The 15,240-nt window shown below is 39.7% G+C and overlaps 1 protein-coding gene across 2 annotated transcripts in view; it reads right to left on the bottom strand.

The window, feature by feature from the left end:
• Nucleotides 1–3,459: 3,459 nt before the first annotated feature.
• Nucleotides 3,460–15,240, bottom strand: part of BTBD11 (BTB domain containing 11) — a 269,640-nt gene continuing 257,859 nt past the window's right edge. For both annotated transcript variants that reach the window (XM_038403493.2, XM_038403518.2), the window contains exon 17: nt 3,460–14,862. In XM_038403493.2, coding sequence (XP_038259421.1) covers nt 14,653–14,862 — 210 coding nt within the window. In that variant the 3' untranslated portion in view covers nt 3,460–14,652. The remainder of the gene's footprint in view (nt 14,863–15,240) is intronic.

Raw genomic sequence — 15,240 nt, 5'->3', positions numbered from 1 at the left:
CAATACGCACCTGGGGAAGTGAGGAAACAGATTGACAGAGCGAGACGGGTACCCAGAAATCACCTACTTCAGGACAGGCCCAACAAGGAAAACAACAGAACGCCACTGGCCATCACGAACAGCCCCCAGCTAAAACCTCTCCAGCACATTATCAACGATCTACAACCTATACTGGAAAACAATCCCTCACTCTCCCAGACCTTGGGAGGAAGGCCAGTCCTCACTTATAGACATCCCCCCAACCTGAAGCAAATTTTCACCAGCAAATACACAGAAACACTAACCCAGGAACCAATCCCTGTAGCAAACCTCGTTGCCTACTCTGTCCCCATATCTATTCTAGGACACCATCAGAGGACCCAACCACATCAGCCACACCATCAGAGGCTAATTCACTTGCACATCTACTAATAGTATATATGCCATCATGTGTCAGCAATGCCCCTCTGCCATGTACACTGGCCAAACTGGACAGTCCCTACGTAAAAGAATAAATGGACACAAATCAGACATCAGGAATGGTAACATACAAAAGCCAGTAGGAGAACACTTCAGTCTTCCTGAACATTCTATAACAGATTTGAAAGTAGCTATACTTGAACAAAAAAACAAACACCATTAATTTGGGCTTGAATAGGGACTGGGACTGGCTGGCTCATTACAAAAGCAGTTTTGCCTCTCCTGGAATTGACACCTCCTCATCTATTATTGGGAGTGGACTACATCCACCCTGATCAAATTGGCCCTGTCAGCACTGGTTCTCCCCTTGTGAGGTAACTCCCTTCTCTTCATGTGTCAGTATATTTATGTCTGCATCTGTAATTTTCACTCCATGCATCTGAAGAAGTGGGGTTTTTACCCACGAATGCTCAAATAAATCTGTTAGTTTTTAAGGTGCCACCGGACTCCTTGTTGTTTTTACACACAGCTGTGTTTCTCCCCGTCTGCTTCTCATAACAAACACAGCTTGTCAAACTACCGCCTTGCTTCAGGGTTTGTGATCAGGGAACCCACACATGGCTTAGCTTCTGATCAGGCTTTGCCATATGGCCCTATTGCTATTGGTACTAGCTTCTATCATCTCCGGCTATCTCGCTCGCTTCATTGCGCTTTCCATTTATCCTGTAAGAAGGGTGCTTAAAACACCTTTTAGCTCTAACCAGGTCTGCTATTGTCTATAGATCAAAACCCCTTCCAACATAACAGACTGCTGCATTCAGCTCCTCCTGGCATCTCAGCTCAGCCGGCTCCAGGCTACTAGCAAAAAGGTGGTTTCTAAAATCATCTCCCTCATTAGTCACTCTGACCAGATCACTCATCTCTTCAAATCCCTTACCTTCTGCACTGAACTACAGCTCCCTATCCATACCCTGCAGGGAAATTCATCACTCTGACCTCCTCATGTCTTTGGACTTCTCACACTTTTATTCTAGAGCTTTTCAACACCAATCCACCAAAATTGGGGGATAAACAAATAAACATAGAAAACAAAATCAACCACCTAGCACTGCTTCAAAATAAGATCAGCTTATGTATCATTGTATGTGTCTGGACTATATTGCCTGTGTCTGATCTAGGTTATAAATTGCTTGGGAAGGTACCAGGTTATCTTCTCTCTTTGAACATCACCGAGTACATTAAACTGTGCTCAGTAAGTAATAAAGGTGTCCTCAAGGTATGTCCTCTCTAAAAATCCTTCCACAGGAACAGAAATTAACACACTGGATGTGTCCCGTGGCCCGTATCAGATGCTTCAGAGGACGGTGCAGGAAATAAAATGCCATAATTGTATAACTAGCTCATAGGAAGTTTTTTCCTTTTCCTCTTCCGAATGCTGGTACCCTACACACTATATTTAACTAAATCGTCATAAGATGGGAAGATGTCCATTGTAACAAGTAGGATTATGGTCTTTTTTTTAACAGGCAGAAATCATTGCTATTTGCATCACTAAACTTTTGTTTCAGAGGTTAACTGGGAACTACAAGTATCGGAAAACGTTTAAATGAGGTTACGGTAAGGAATAGTTCACATTATAAAACACAAGTGTTTGACAGCAAATTTTAAACTTGGCAGACAGGATGACTACAGTACTTTAGCCATATGTCAAGCAGACAGTGCTGTGGGAGCATTTTCCATTTTTTATTGTGAGCCTTCTGTGGTGCTGGAGTGAGAAGGATGTACAGTAATATGTATCAAAATACAGTATTGACTGTTGTTGCCTTCCCGAAGTCATCCCACAATGCTCCCCACTGACAATTAAATCGGTGCAAGCGCTCCTGGTGAGGATACACACCGCCGACACAAAGAGCGTAGCGTGGACATGCAAAAGCAGTTTAATTACTGCAGTGGCTGTAAGTTGATGTAACTTAGGTCGATTTAATTTTGTAGTGTAGATTGCAGCTGTAAAATCCATAGAATCATAAGATTCCTGGGACCCTGTTACTGGGAGAATCTCAGCATTATTGGTGTTTGAATTATACAGAGAAATATCTGAACTGGAGAGGGAAAAATAAAAAACACTCACAGCACCATTTCCTAAGCTAGAAAAAGTGAAATTTTTATTGAACAGGGATGGCTCATAAACACACTCAAAAGAGCTCTACCTGCTGTTCAGGTGTATTCAGAGCAATCTGACAAACCTTTGGAGGGAGCTGTATAAAATAGGATTGGAATATTAATCTGCTATATTTATTAATAATTTTGCCTCTCAAATAATGAACTGTCAGCTATTATTTAAAGTCTGAAAATAGACTACAATGGTTATAATTTAAATCAAACCTTTGAAGTAACAAATGTACAAAAAAGGCAGTCAAAGTATTAACTTTAAACATTTTAAATCAATAGAACACATTTCCCAGAAGTAAACATAGAGCAAATCGCTATTTATGGTGTTTACAAGCCACCTAAAAGTTATAAACGTCAAGTGCCAAATGACTAGATAGTTGCAGTAGCTCTCATAAAGCCATATTAATATTTCACTTTCCACAGGCCCCTACACTGGAAAACGTGCTGCACGAAAAGCTGAAAATAAAGCATTGACTATCCAAGGGCCAGAGAAAACTGGATTTTTTTTAGCACCTGATCCAGCAAAGCATTTAAGCAGTGCAAGTGGTCTCACTGAGGTTAAGGGGCCTACTCGTGCTTAAAATTAAACACATGCTTTTCTGGATTGGGGCTTTAGTTCCATCTTTATGAAAAGGGGCTAACAGCATGATCTTTTCAAAGATGAAGTCAAGCATTGCTATAGCGAGCCTAAAAAAGTATAGGCCTGTTAATTGGCATGAATAAATAAGCTTGTAACTTGCATTAAAATGAATGTGATTTGCATACCGGCCTGTTTAGTGAAAGTTGGTGATATTTTCACTGCACTGAAAATGCCCCTTTCCGTAGTTGTGCTCACACCTGAATATGAAAGCCCATGTTACATAACACCCAAAAATAATATGACAAATTTACTATCAATGAAAACATATTTTAATGCCAACAACTAATAAAAGTTCATATTCCAATATTGCTCACAACAAGAATATACAATTTGCACAAAACATGGCTGTCCAAGAAGAATATTTTGCAGGCTATAATATATATATATATATATATATATATATATATATATATATATTTTCCCTTATAGAATTATATGCCAGAGTTCATGCAAAGAAATTCAAAGCAGTAACACAACATGAGCAATCAGGTTTTTTTTTTGTTTGTTTTTTTGTTTTTTACAAATGATCAAATCCATTCAATACAGAGACATTAGGAGATAGATAGGTATATACACACTGTTTTGTTGTGGTCCTTTTTGTGTTACATTAAATCATGGGTTCCTTCTTACCACACCAGGTCCCTATTAAAGACTGGTTCAAATAGGATTTTGAGTATACTCCACCCATGTGGACCACCAGAAACTCAATAACTTCCCTTTTACTGTACATGACTATGAAGGAGGGACTTATCCACTGGCCAGGAGTGTGGGCAAGCAACCTTCTCCAAAGCCAACCTCAGTCCTGATCCATAGTCTTAACCACATTTGTAGCGGGTGGCTATCACTTCATCCCTCCTATTTTTGACTGGCCCCAAGGATAATATGCTTGGTCTCCAGCAACCTTTAAAATTGGAAACCCAAAACTAGAGAACCTGAAGCTCCTAAACAGCAGTGCACAGCACTGCCAGCCAAGTAACCAGATACGTACAGTGAATGACAGGTATTCTCTGGTTTAAAATTTACATACAATATACACAAATAAAGCTATTCTATCAAGGTGCAAGTTTATTATTCTCTGGTGTGTTCCCATGAAGTTTGATTTTGTTTTGTTTCATTTGGCCTTTACACAAAGCTACCAACAGCGTTTACACAAGAATGGTCTGTCTGTCTGATAAATATAGTTCATTATGTGGCCCCAATTATGCAGTCCTTACAAAGGAAAACACCTACTGACTTCACTGGGAGTTTTGCTTACATTCTGGACGGCACCCAGCGAGCTAAATTGATCTCTGCTATAACTCCTTTGACTTCAATTCATTTACAACCAGGGTGAATTGGCAGGATGTGTTTTTTTCCAGGAAGTAATCAGTGTTACTGAACTGAATTGGGACTTGTGTTCACACATCAGTAAATTTGTACAGTCCATGGGCCAAATCATGCTCTCCTTAATTTTGATGGGACTACTTCTGTTTGGGCAAGTTAGCAGGGTTTGGCCATATGGGCAAGTATTTAAAGTTCTTTGGCATTATTTCATACTTGCTGGACTCAGGTGCTGCCTCAAAGAGAGGAATTTAAAAAAAAAGATGAAATGTAATTATAGTAAATATTACATATTAACCCTGCTAGCTAAACGGATGTTAATGGAATGTCAGCTCCTGTAATTAAAATTGCCATTGTTTTCTCAGGCAGGTCCAATTCATAAAAATGCTTCACACCCATACTTGAGCCTGATTCTGCAGCCTGTAAATGTGTGATGCTTCCAGCGAAATCACTGGAAGTTTGAATGCCCTGAATCATCAGGGCACTAACGTACATGAGTAATCCCATCTCTGTTTAGCAAAACTCTTAAGTATATGCCTAACTTTAATTTTAAACACATGCTTAAGTACCATTGAAATCAACAAATGCTTAAGTATTTTGCTGGAAAGGGATGCTTAAAGTCACACATGTTAAGTACATGCTTAATTAAGCGCCTTTGCTGAATTAGGGCCAATATGCACAAGGACGATAGGATTGGGCCTTCAGGGCATATTTTCCCTTCAGTCCTTATGGGAGCCTCTCATTGATACCAACCACAGTTCTGAATATGGGGAGAGAGGAGATCATATCCTTTAGCACAGTGTTTCTCAATGACCAGTCCATGGGCCGGCGCCAGTCCCTGAGATCTCCATGACGCAGTTTAGGAAGGCAGCAAGCCAGTCCCTGGTATCAAAAAGGCTACGACAAACTGCTTTAGGCCTGATCCAACTCCCACTGAAGTCAATGGAAGGATTCCTATTGCTGTGAGTGGGAGTTAGCTTAAGCCCTAAAATAAGTGTACCTTTTGCACTACTGTAGTTAAATTTCTCTCTAAACCCAGCTTCCCCCATTTCTTAACTTGGTTATAACAATTCATGCAGAAGCTTTGTATACATAGTCGCAAACTAAAAGCAAATTATTTTACACTTGAAAAGAAGAGCTGGCTAACCAGATTAAATAAAAAAAATCCTTGCTAGTTTCAAATGCTGGTTTGTATTTGTACAATGTTAACACTGGATTTACAAAATGACATTTGGCAAGACATGAATCCTAATCTCACTGGAGATTTTAAAAGACTTAACATCAGAGATCGGGGGTTAAAATATTCTAAGGTGCACTCAGTGAACATGTTTTCAGAAATTTTCCTAAGACATTTTAGCATTGATAACATGCTAAGGATCTCATTATATGATTGAACACATAAAGATCTAGCAGACTTAACACATTATGCTGAAAGAAAAACCTTCTTTTTAAACTTTTTTTTAAAAAAGAAAACAAGGAAATTAAATAATATTTTAAAGCAGAATTCAGGTTGTGACACAGTTAGACAAAAGTGGTTACTTTTAAAATTAAGGCTGGTATCTCATATTAAGTACAGCGTGAGTTAAAAGTAGATTATTCTCCTTAACTTTTAATTTCCCGGGTGTAGACAGCTTGCTCCATAAAATTAATGTCTGAACAGTTTTGATATTGGGGAAGATTTTTCAAAAGTGCCTAAGTCCCAATGACTTCAAATAAGAGGTAGACTCCTAAGTATCTTTTAAAAAATGGCCTTTCAGCTCCTAAATCAGCAGACCCTTTCAAAAATTTTACCCATTGAGCTAAACTATTGCTTAATCCTTCAAATCATCCACAATTCCCCTATTATCTGTGCAGTGGCTTTTACTATTTTGCAGTTTGTACAAGCTTAAATGGACAATGAGAAGGGCAAACAAATGTTCCAGCTATATTGTTCATTTTAAAATAACGAGAACACTTATATAAACCAAAAGCCAGTACTTAAATGATGGTTGCATAAAGTAGGACATCACTTCCTTGTGCTCTGGATAGTATTATCTGGTTGTTATTATCTGATTTTTGTTTCCCAATAAAGAACCCTTTTCCATAGAAACCTCATTGAGAGATGGCATATAAGAGCTTCCTGTGCTAGATACAGAAATAATAATAATACTAATAAAAAAGCTCCAACAAGTAATCAAACCATCATTAGTTTTACAAGATGACAGCGAAAAGCTATCTTTTTTCTGCAGGAAGGGTTTGCTGCAGATTTTGTAATCTGAAGTCTTCATGCTACAGTTCTGTTTTATTCTCGGAAGCAATTTTTTCCATCATGGCTTTCTCTCTGGTTTTCATTTTTCCCTAATAACTTTACAAATATAACTTTTACTGAAATCTGAAAGAGATAACTGATAGACTTGGACAAGGATGAAGGAAGCAAGCAAGCGTGTCTCATGTACAGTGCTAGCACTTCTGGGTCACCAAAGCATTGGTGTTGGGATTCTTTCATCTGCTATTTTCTGAGGTAAATAGAAAAACACAATGACAGGTCTTCAGAGATGGAGATGGATGGGGAGGTATCTTTCCCTACTTAAGCACATAGACACTGGTACCTAATTACATACATGTGTTTTACTTTTCTGCTTAGGTGCAACATGATCTACACTTCAGATTCACATAGAGCAGATTCATGGCAAATTGTTTAACGTCTGAATAAGAGCTAAAAATGGGGCCCATCTACTGGACTTCAATGGGTGTTGCACCAAACCTTTTGGTTTGTTTTATGAATGGCCCCACATTATAATTTGAATTGGTTTTTTTTTTTCTAGAATGCCCATTTCCCCCTCATCTAAATTACAAATTACTTTCAATGATCTTATATCAAACATTAAAAAATGCTAACCTATGTACAAAGGTAAACCCTTTTGGGCAAGTGGAGGTTTAGCTATTCAATTCACTAATGCATACTGCCGAACCCTTAGCATCAGGGAAGGCTGACGGACATTAACAAGAGACCTCATTACAGACATGATTTCACATCTCATAAGATATAGAATAAATGTATATACTCTCTCTCTCTCTCTCTCTCTCACACTCACACACACACACACACACACACACACACACAAATAAAACAAAAACATTTCACATGTAAAAAACAGAAGACGCAGAACATGAACTGTTCAGATACAGAATATCTCATTTTATAAAGCATCTTTTGTCCCAGAGGGTCCTAAAATGCTTTACAGAGTCAAGATCTTGCTCTGAGTAGACTCATTCTGTGCAGGCAATATTACAAGGGGAAGGCTTGCAGATGAGCTGGACTGAAGGACAGTCCAGTAGCCATCTCATTAGTGCAAAGAGGCTGGGGGAACTCTTTTCAGAACACCATAATGCTGCTCTAAAACTAGCAGGATCCAGACCTCTCTATTGTGTGATGCAGGACACAGTATGGAGGGTCCCAACTACATCACCTTGGGTCCGAAAAGTACCAGGAAACACATTAGCCAGGCCCTCCACACAGTGCTGAAAAGAGCACTAGGAGAGTATCGTACTTTGCTATGTGGTTGCACCCATGCAACATAGGGTGGGAATTTGACTTATTATATGCATAACTCTCTCTTACACACAAATTTCTTCATCTACCACTGACATACAAGCAAATGCTAGGGTGAAAGGCAGGTGCTTACAACAGCACACTTCAACAGTACACAGAAATTTAGGACAGGAAGTGAGTAATATACCTACTTGAAATACATAAGAGGAATTTTGGTAGGCACAATATAATTACTAAATTGGAGTTTGGCCAAGACCCTGAGGTTGACAAATCTAACCTACTCTTGTGTAATGTGCCATCAGTTCTTTAATGACCACAGGGGGTCAGGACCTCAGCTTTCCGATTCATCTGAAAGATGTCACCACCCATAGCACAGTGCTCCCAAACACCAGGCTAGGGCATTGGTTCAGGGACTCAAGAGGGGAAAAGCCACTTTCTGACCCACCCCAGCACTGCCTTCTGAAGCATATGTTTTACTGAAGGTCTAGCCAGCCTTGACTGTACTTAGCTTGGGCTCTCTGATATGATGAATTATTTTACTTTTATGTAGCACTGTTCATTCTGAAGACTCTCAAAGCGCTTCATGATTTAGAGCCCTACTGCACTATTGAAACCCAGCCACCACTGGGGCATGGGGCAGCATCCAACTGGCACACAGCTCACTGCACAAGAACAGGGGAAAGGGGAACTTTCAATTAAGGATAATAGGGCAAATCCCTGCACTTGGAGCGCTATGTATGTGCTGTTTAAAGGTCATGTAGAGCAGACAGGATCAGACTTTATAAGGTCTCACCTGAATGATACCTCTTCCCCCCCAACAGTAAACTAGATGGTATTGAATTTATCCACCATAGGGTGATGAAAGGGTCAGTCAATGCTGGGATTTGATTATGTGGCATGAAGGACTCTAGTTAATTTGAATCTTAGATCACTAAGCCATCCCTGCCTGCATGGCTGAGGTGTTATGGCTGTGGCCCTCATGATATCTTGTTGAAGTTGACCATTTAAAAAATGAGCTGTTTTCTAATGTGACTGTTTTATAAAGGTCACATCCTTGTATGGCTGAGTGTTCCTGTTTTCTAACTTGCCTTATTTTTAAACATGAATTGTTTCTGCTTTGATATATCAGATTGTTTTCTTTGTTTGCTTCAGAAATGTGATAAGAAAAAATCATCTATAACCGCAGTGAGTGGAAAAGGTAATCGAAGTTTTAATGAAAACACAGCAGCAGAAACAATGGGAAGTTGAATGGCCAAGGTCAGCCACCAGCCAAAGGTGTTCAGACAAATTCACTCTCTCAGATGCAATGCAGACATTTATACTGATATAGAAAAGTTAACATTTGCTAGAGCTCAACTATCCAGTCAATGGGAGGAGTGCATGCATATTAGAAATGAGAATACAGCTCCCCACGAATGGTTACAATAGCCGATATCAGCAGGGCAATACTCTAGATTTCACACTGAGTTGGGCAAATCGCTTAACCTGCTTATGTCTTGAGTTACCAGTATGTTAGATGGATATAATAACTATCTCTCTCACAGAGACACTGTGATTTTTATTAAAGGCTAGATGCAGACACCCTCCCTCTCCTTGCTTAATACCACACTCCATCCTTCGTCCTATTAATTTCAGTGGGACTATTTATGGGATAAGGTATTAAGCAGGAGTAAGAGCAGCAATATCAGGCCGGTAATGTTTGTAAAACATTTTGAGATTCTCAGATGAAAGACACCATAGGCCATATCCCAAAGTTCTTATTCAGTTTTTACTCCACCCTTATTCATGCAGAACACCAACTTATTTCAGTGCCAACTTTGATGCATATGGACTTCAGGATCTGGTCCTATGTAAATATTATTATTAACATAGAGCTGACTCCTGAGGGACTCTGAGTATCTACAACTTGCATTGATTTCAATGGAAGCTGCAGGTACTATGCACACCTCAGCATTTGGCCTGTGGTCAATAATATAGGGAAATGGCTTGAGCCAAACCTTGAATCTCAATATTGTATATAAATTTAAATGCATTCACTTTAATGACAGCTGTACATATGTCAGTAACACACCGACAAAAAGGTCCCAATGATTTCACTTGGTATTGTGTGCAGGACTGTGGGCCCTTAATTTGGTTTTTGTTTTTGAAGAAAAGGCCAGCTCTCTCTCTCTCACTACTGCACCATTGAAATGTAGCTCATTTCAGTGGGAGCTGAAATCACTGGGAAAAAAAAATCTTCAAACATCAAACCACAGTACATTTTGGCACAGAACTGGAGGTTCCAGAAAAACTCCCTATCACACCACACACTGTAATGCATCCAAAAGGGACTAGTACAATTTTTGGTATGAAGCCAACGATCAGTGGATCTTCCACATGAACCGTGTCAGTTTACAAAGTGGCAGGTGGAAACTTAGCAGAGCAGCTACTGATAGTGCCAGTGGGAAGCTTTACACTAATTCCACATGCACCACTTGGAATATATACATTTATATACTTTTCACAATCAATTCACTTGTGAGCCAAGAACTCGCATGCAAAGTTTTAGCCTGGAGAAAGGCTCCCTTAGGAAACTGGCCATTTTCTAGAGTAGAAAACATTTGGAAGCCATCTGTTTCTAAAAGATGGGAAGGGTGAGGAATGATCTCCAATCTGTGGAACAGGGAGGATTTAAGTAATGGGGAGGTGGTTCTGGAGTTTTCCCTGAAAAGAGTACTAACCTTGCTCCCTGATGCCCCAAAACTTTCCTATCATATGTTTCCACCCAGCCCACCTCCTCTGCCAGTTCTCAAGCTGACTAGGGGGCAATGAACCATAGGGGAGAGCTGGGTTAGTTGAGATAATATCTGCCAGGGTCAGGGAGGGAACCAGCCTGGTTCTAGAACAGGGAGGGAGAGTGCGGGAGCTGGCAACAGATTAGGCAAGGTGGGTGTGTTCTGGGGACTGTGGGGCAATTAAGGGAGCTAAGAGGATTGGGTCTCTTCTAGAGAAGGAGAAGGCAGGACTTGCAACAGAGAAAGGTCAAAGTGCCTGTAGATGCCCCGATACCACAGTGATGGGAGACTTTATAGAAACCTAGATGGGAAAATAAAGCCCTAGATGGTTGTGCAGAGGGAAGCGGGAGTGCGAGTTATGATTGAAAAATGTATACACTTTTTCTAAGGGTTTTAAGAAGAATTTCCAGTTCACCCAACCATCTGAAATTCCTTGGGTGGGGAGGATTGAGGGAATTCTTCCCCCAAAATGGATGAAATAACAGCACTTTCTACAGGATGCTGATATGTACCACTACAATAACGATTGCTGTATGGATATGCTGTCTTATAGGCATCATAGTCACATTCTAAGTATTTTTTGGATGAAATTCACCACAGAAGCTTCTACTGAAATGGAATGATAGCAGTTCTGGTCCGGTTGGATGCGGCTCAGGCACTCAGAGGGACTCCAGAATCTGTGCATTGTGGAGCTCAATGGGACCCCAGGTCTGTACCCCCTGCTCATTTGAGTCTGGGAACTCTGCCTCCAATTGAAGGACATTGAGGAAACTCCGTGATGGAAACCATGCAGTTTTTGCTGCCCTAATAAGCCCTCCCAGGAGCCTTTCCACCAGTGTATGCAAACCAATAATCGTCCAATGTACTCTAATGTATCCATTAACAATAGCTTTAATAACAATAGACACTGCTACATCCATCAATAGCCAGAATCCTCTTTCAGGAGCATTTTTGATCCCATAGACTTCTATAATCTTGTTCTCCTGTTCATGTTTAGTTGAGACCAGCAAAGCAAATCCCATGGTAGCAGTCAGTTAAATCTGAAGGCTTATGCACTGGAACACCAAGCATTAGATCATGCTCAGTGTTCCAGATTAATGAGCCCCTGAAAAAGCAAAGGGAATGCGTTTGTTTAGAGGCAGGTATGCTTCGGTGCGACTAGTTTTGGGTCTAATTTTGCCTTGCATGCTCACACAATTCTCATTTAGTCTATGGTAAGCCCTGTGTACAGAGTGAAGGGAGAATTTGTCCCTTTGTTCCTAACAGAATACTTCTAGTGAATGTATGCTCATGAAAGATGTACTACAGATAGAGCAAGTGAAGTCCTCTGTTTAGCAGCAGAACAGATACCACAAAGTCAGTGACACTTCAAGATTACCAACACAGCCCATCTTATTCATCTCAGTCCTAACCTAGAGGAGCCAGTTCTCAGGGTGAGACGGGAGAGAAGACTCCCTTCCTCATCCAGTCTTTGATTTTTTTTGCCGACACTGCCAAAGAAAGTTACACCTATTGCGGTGGATTTCTGTGCTGGTGACATCAGTCAACATCAACATTCCAATGAGTAACCCAGGGGTATAGGGCTCTATATCCCATTACCAATGCCCTGGACTGCTATTAATGTATGCCCTGAAGTCATTACTACATAAGCAGTGGTTATCATCCTGTTAGACACCAAATTGCCTCGCTGAATTTATACCTGTGTTTTTATTTCCCACTGAGAAGAATTCTTCTGGTGGATACAAGTCTGCAATGTCTGATGACTTTAGTGGGAGCTCTGTGGGAACCTGAGGGTAAAATTTGGCCTACTTGATTACCGGGTGAAAATCTGGAGCATTATAATTTTATATTCAGAGAAGTTAACATTAAGTTGCTGGGTGAGATTTGTTTTTATATGTAGATTGTTACCAATATGGAATAATGGGTTTCAGTGAGTGAGGAAGCACACCAAACTATAATATAAGCACCCCCAAGAGTTGCAATTGCATTTATCAGGTTCTTGCTTCTCTAGCATTGCAACATTCACAGAAAAGTAAGTCGCCAGTAGCTAAATGTTCTAGACAACATCTTATATGGCATATCATATGCAGAAACAAACTGTCTGATAATTCATTGTTAGGCTGACATGCTGTGTCTCTGAGACATTAATGGTAGTTGAGACAATTTTGTAATTTGTTGCAGATATTGTATAGACTTTAAAATGATCAAGCATACAGGAGGATTTACAGATCAGAACAATAAAACAGTTTCCTATCATGGTGATAACTAATGCAAAGACTGTGTTTTCTGAGCATTCCAAAAGCTATAAACATGGAATAGCACCGGACATAAATATTCTAACAAAAGACCAAGAAGTTACCATGCACTGTCAAATTAAAGCTTCTAAAAATCTGTGAACCGGGCCCAGTTTCAAAAAGCATGCTAGAAAAGAAATACATGTAATTTTGCCACTGAAAAGGTAGCGCCTTTCTCCTTCTCTTTACTGAGTTCTTCCCTATGTTTTAAATCAACCGATTCATGAAAGGTATCATCAAATACAAGATGTCAGGAAAATTGTGGCACTTAACAGATCTCTCTTGCTAACAGTATGCTGCAAAATAAATTGAGCCCTGACATTGCACACCTCCATTGTAGATAACCTATACATTCCGAAGATACAGTAAGAAATTATTCTATAGTACATATTTAATAATAATTTTAAAAAGTCTACCTTAGACACTATCTCTGGCCAGTAGCGAAATATTGACACGTTACTAGAATAAAGGCTGATATTAACTCTTCCATGTAACAAACAGATATCAGCATCTTCCAACAAGTCTCTGTGGGAACCATTTGCACCAAGAAAAAAAAGTAAATATGCTAATTTCACAAATGGAGTTTGACAAGCAGTCTTGGCAAAACAAAGCACAAACATAACATTTCACAGGTACAGTTACCATGCAAATGCATGTTGAGTTTGTTATTGTTTTTAACCCCAAATCACAATTAGCATGCAGATTTTTATTCCCCAATTACTGTAATAGATATTGTCTTGGTAATGTACCTCTTTGGTGTAACCATAACCATTTAGGCAAGATTATACCACCTTAGGAAAGAATACAAGCAAAACCTGCTCAATGTATACAGTATTTACACAGTGTGCCTTTAAAAAACAAAACATGTTACATAGATTCGCAAACTCAAGTCTGTCAAAAATGAATTTTTAAGCTTAAGAAATAGATTTTAAACTACAAGGCCACCCCATTTGTTATGAACAATTTTAAAAAGTTCCCACCCCTAAAAATTTGCCAATATATTTCCTCATTTATAACAGACTTACCAACTCTCTAATGCAGTTGACCCTTATGAAACAGCAACTAACAAATCTTACGTTTCTTAAATGCACAGTAGAATGGAATCTGGGATAGGTACAGTACAGTTCTTAAATGTATAACACGGTGGAGCAAAATAACCTTAAATAATCCTTTTGTCAGTTTAAGTGGTCCATGGCATCTTTGTTCAGGCAGAGGCTTCTGCTGTTCATTGGTGAGTTCTGGCTTTTGTTGGCATTAGCTCCAAGACCACACTTTTGCGTTCGGAACTGAACATAACAGTAATTCACAGAATAGTGCTAGATCCTTGTTTCTCAAAAATGGGTAGGAGCCATATGTTCAGTATTCCCTCATCTAAGTGAGGCTGCAGCCTAAAAGCAGCACCTTTGGCCAACAACAACAAAAAATATTCCAATGTGAAGTAGAATTTTGTATGTTAATTTAAGCAACTGCAACAGGAGCCTTAACTCGCAGTGTCTTTTCTGAGCGCGATCTCCTTCCTCAACTTTATACAACGGAGCCCTTTGAAGAAGACAAATGAATTGACTGAATCCGTGTCGCCAACGTCCTCTGTAAGTCTTGTAGTACATTCTGACCAGACGTGTCTCCATTCTTGTCATACAACAGCTGTTTGAAAGCTTCATTTTCAATGAGGACCATCATATTTTTTAGAAAGTAGCCTTCACAATAGGAGGACAGTTCTGTGACTCCGAGAAACTACAAAAAGTGGGGATTAAAGAAAGGTAACCACTCTGATAGGTATGGGTCAATAAATACTGTTCATGAGAAGTAAAGATTACAAACTGCACACAAATTATACTAGCTATGTTTTTCAGACGGGAACATTGACACCCAAAAACTTCACATTGTTTGCTTCAAATGACAAATTCCAGACTTAAGACTATGTCAATAAATTAAGGTCACCTTGGAGGCAAAATTCCAAGGATGAAATTCAGGCCCCATACAAATCAATGGGATTTTTGTCATGCATGTCATTGGGGCCAGGATTTGGCCTCAAAGTTTCCACCACCAAAACCAGCAGATTTGGGGAGATCTACTGGAGGCCAGGTCTAGCAACACTGTCTCCCAGCATTC

The sequence above is a fragment of the Dermochelys coriacea genome, chromosome 1 (genome assembly GCF_009764565.3).
Source record: "Dermochelys coriacea isolate rDerCor1 chromosome 1, rDerCor1.pri.v4, whole genome shotgun sequence".
Lineage (NCBI taxonomy): Eukaryota > Metazoa > Chordata > Testudines > Dermochelyidae > Dermochelys > Dermochelys coriacea.
This window is presented reverse-complemented; position numbering and strand designations above follow the sequence as displayed.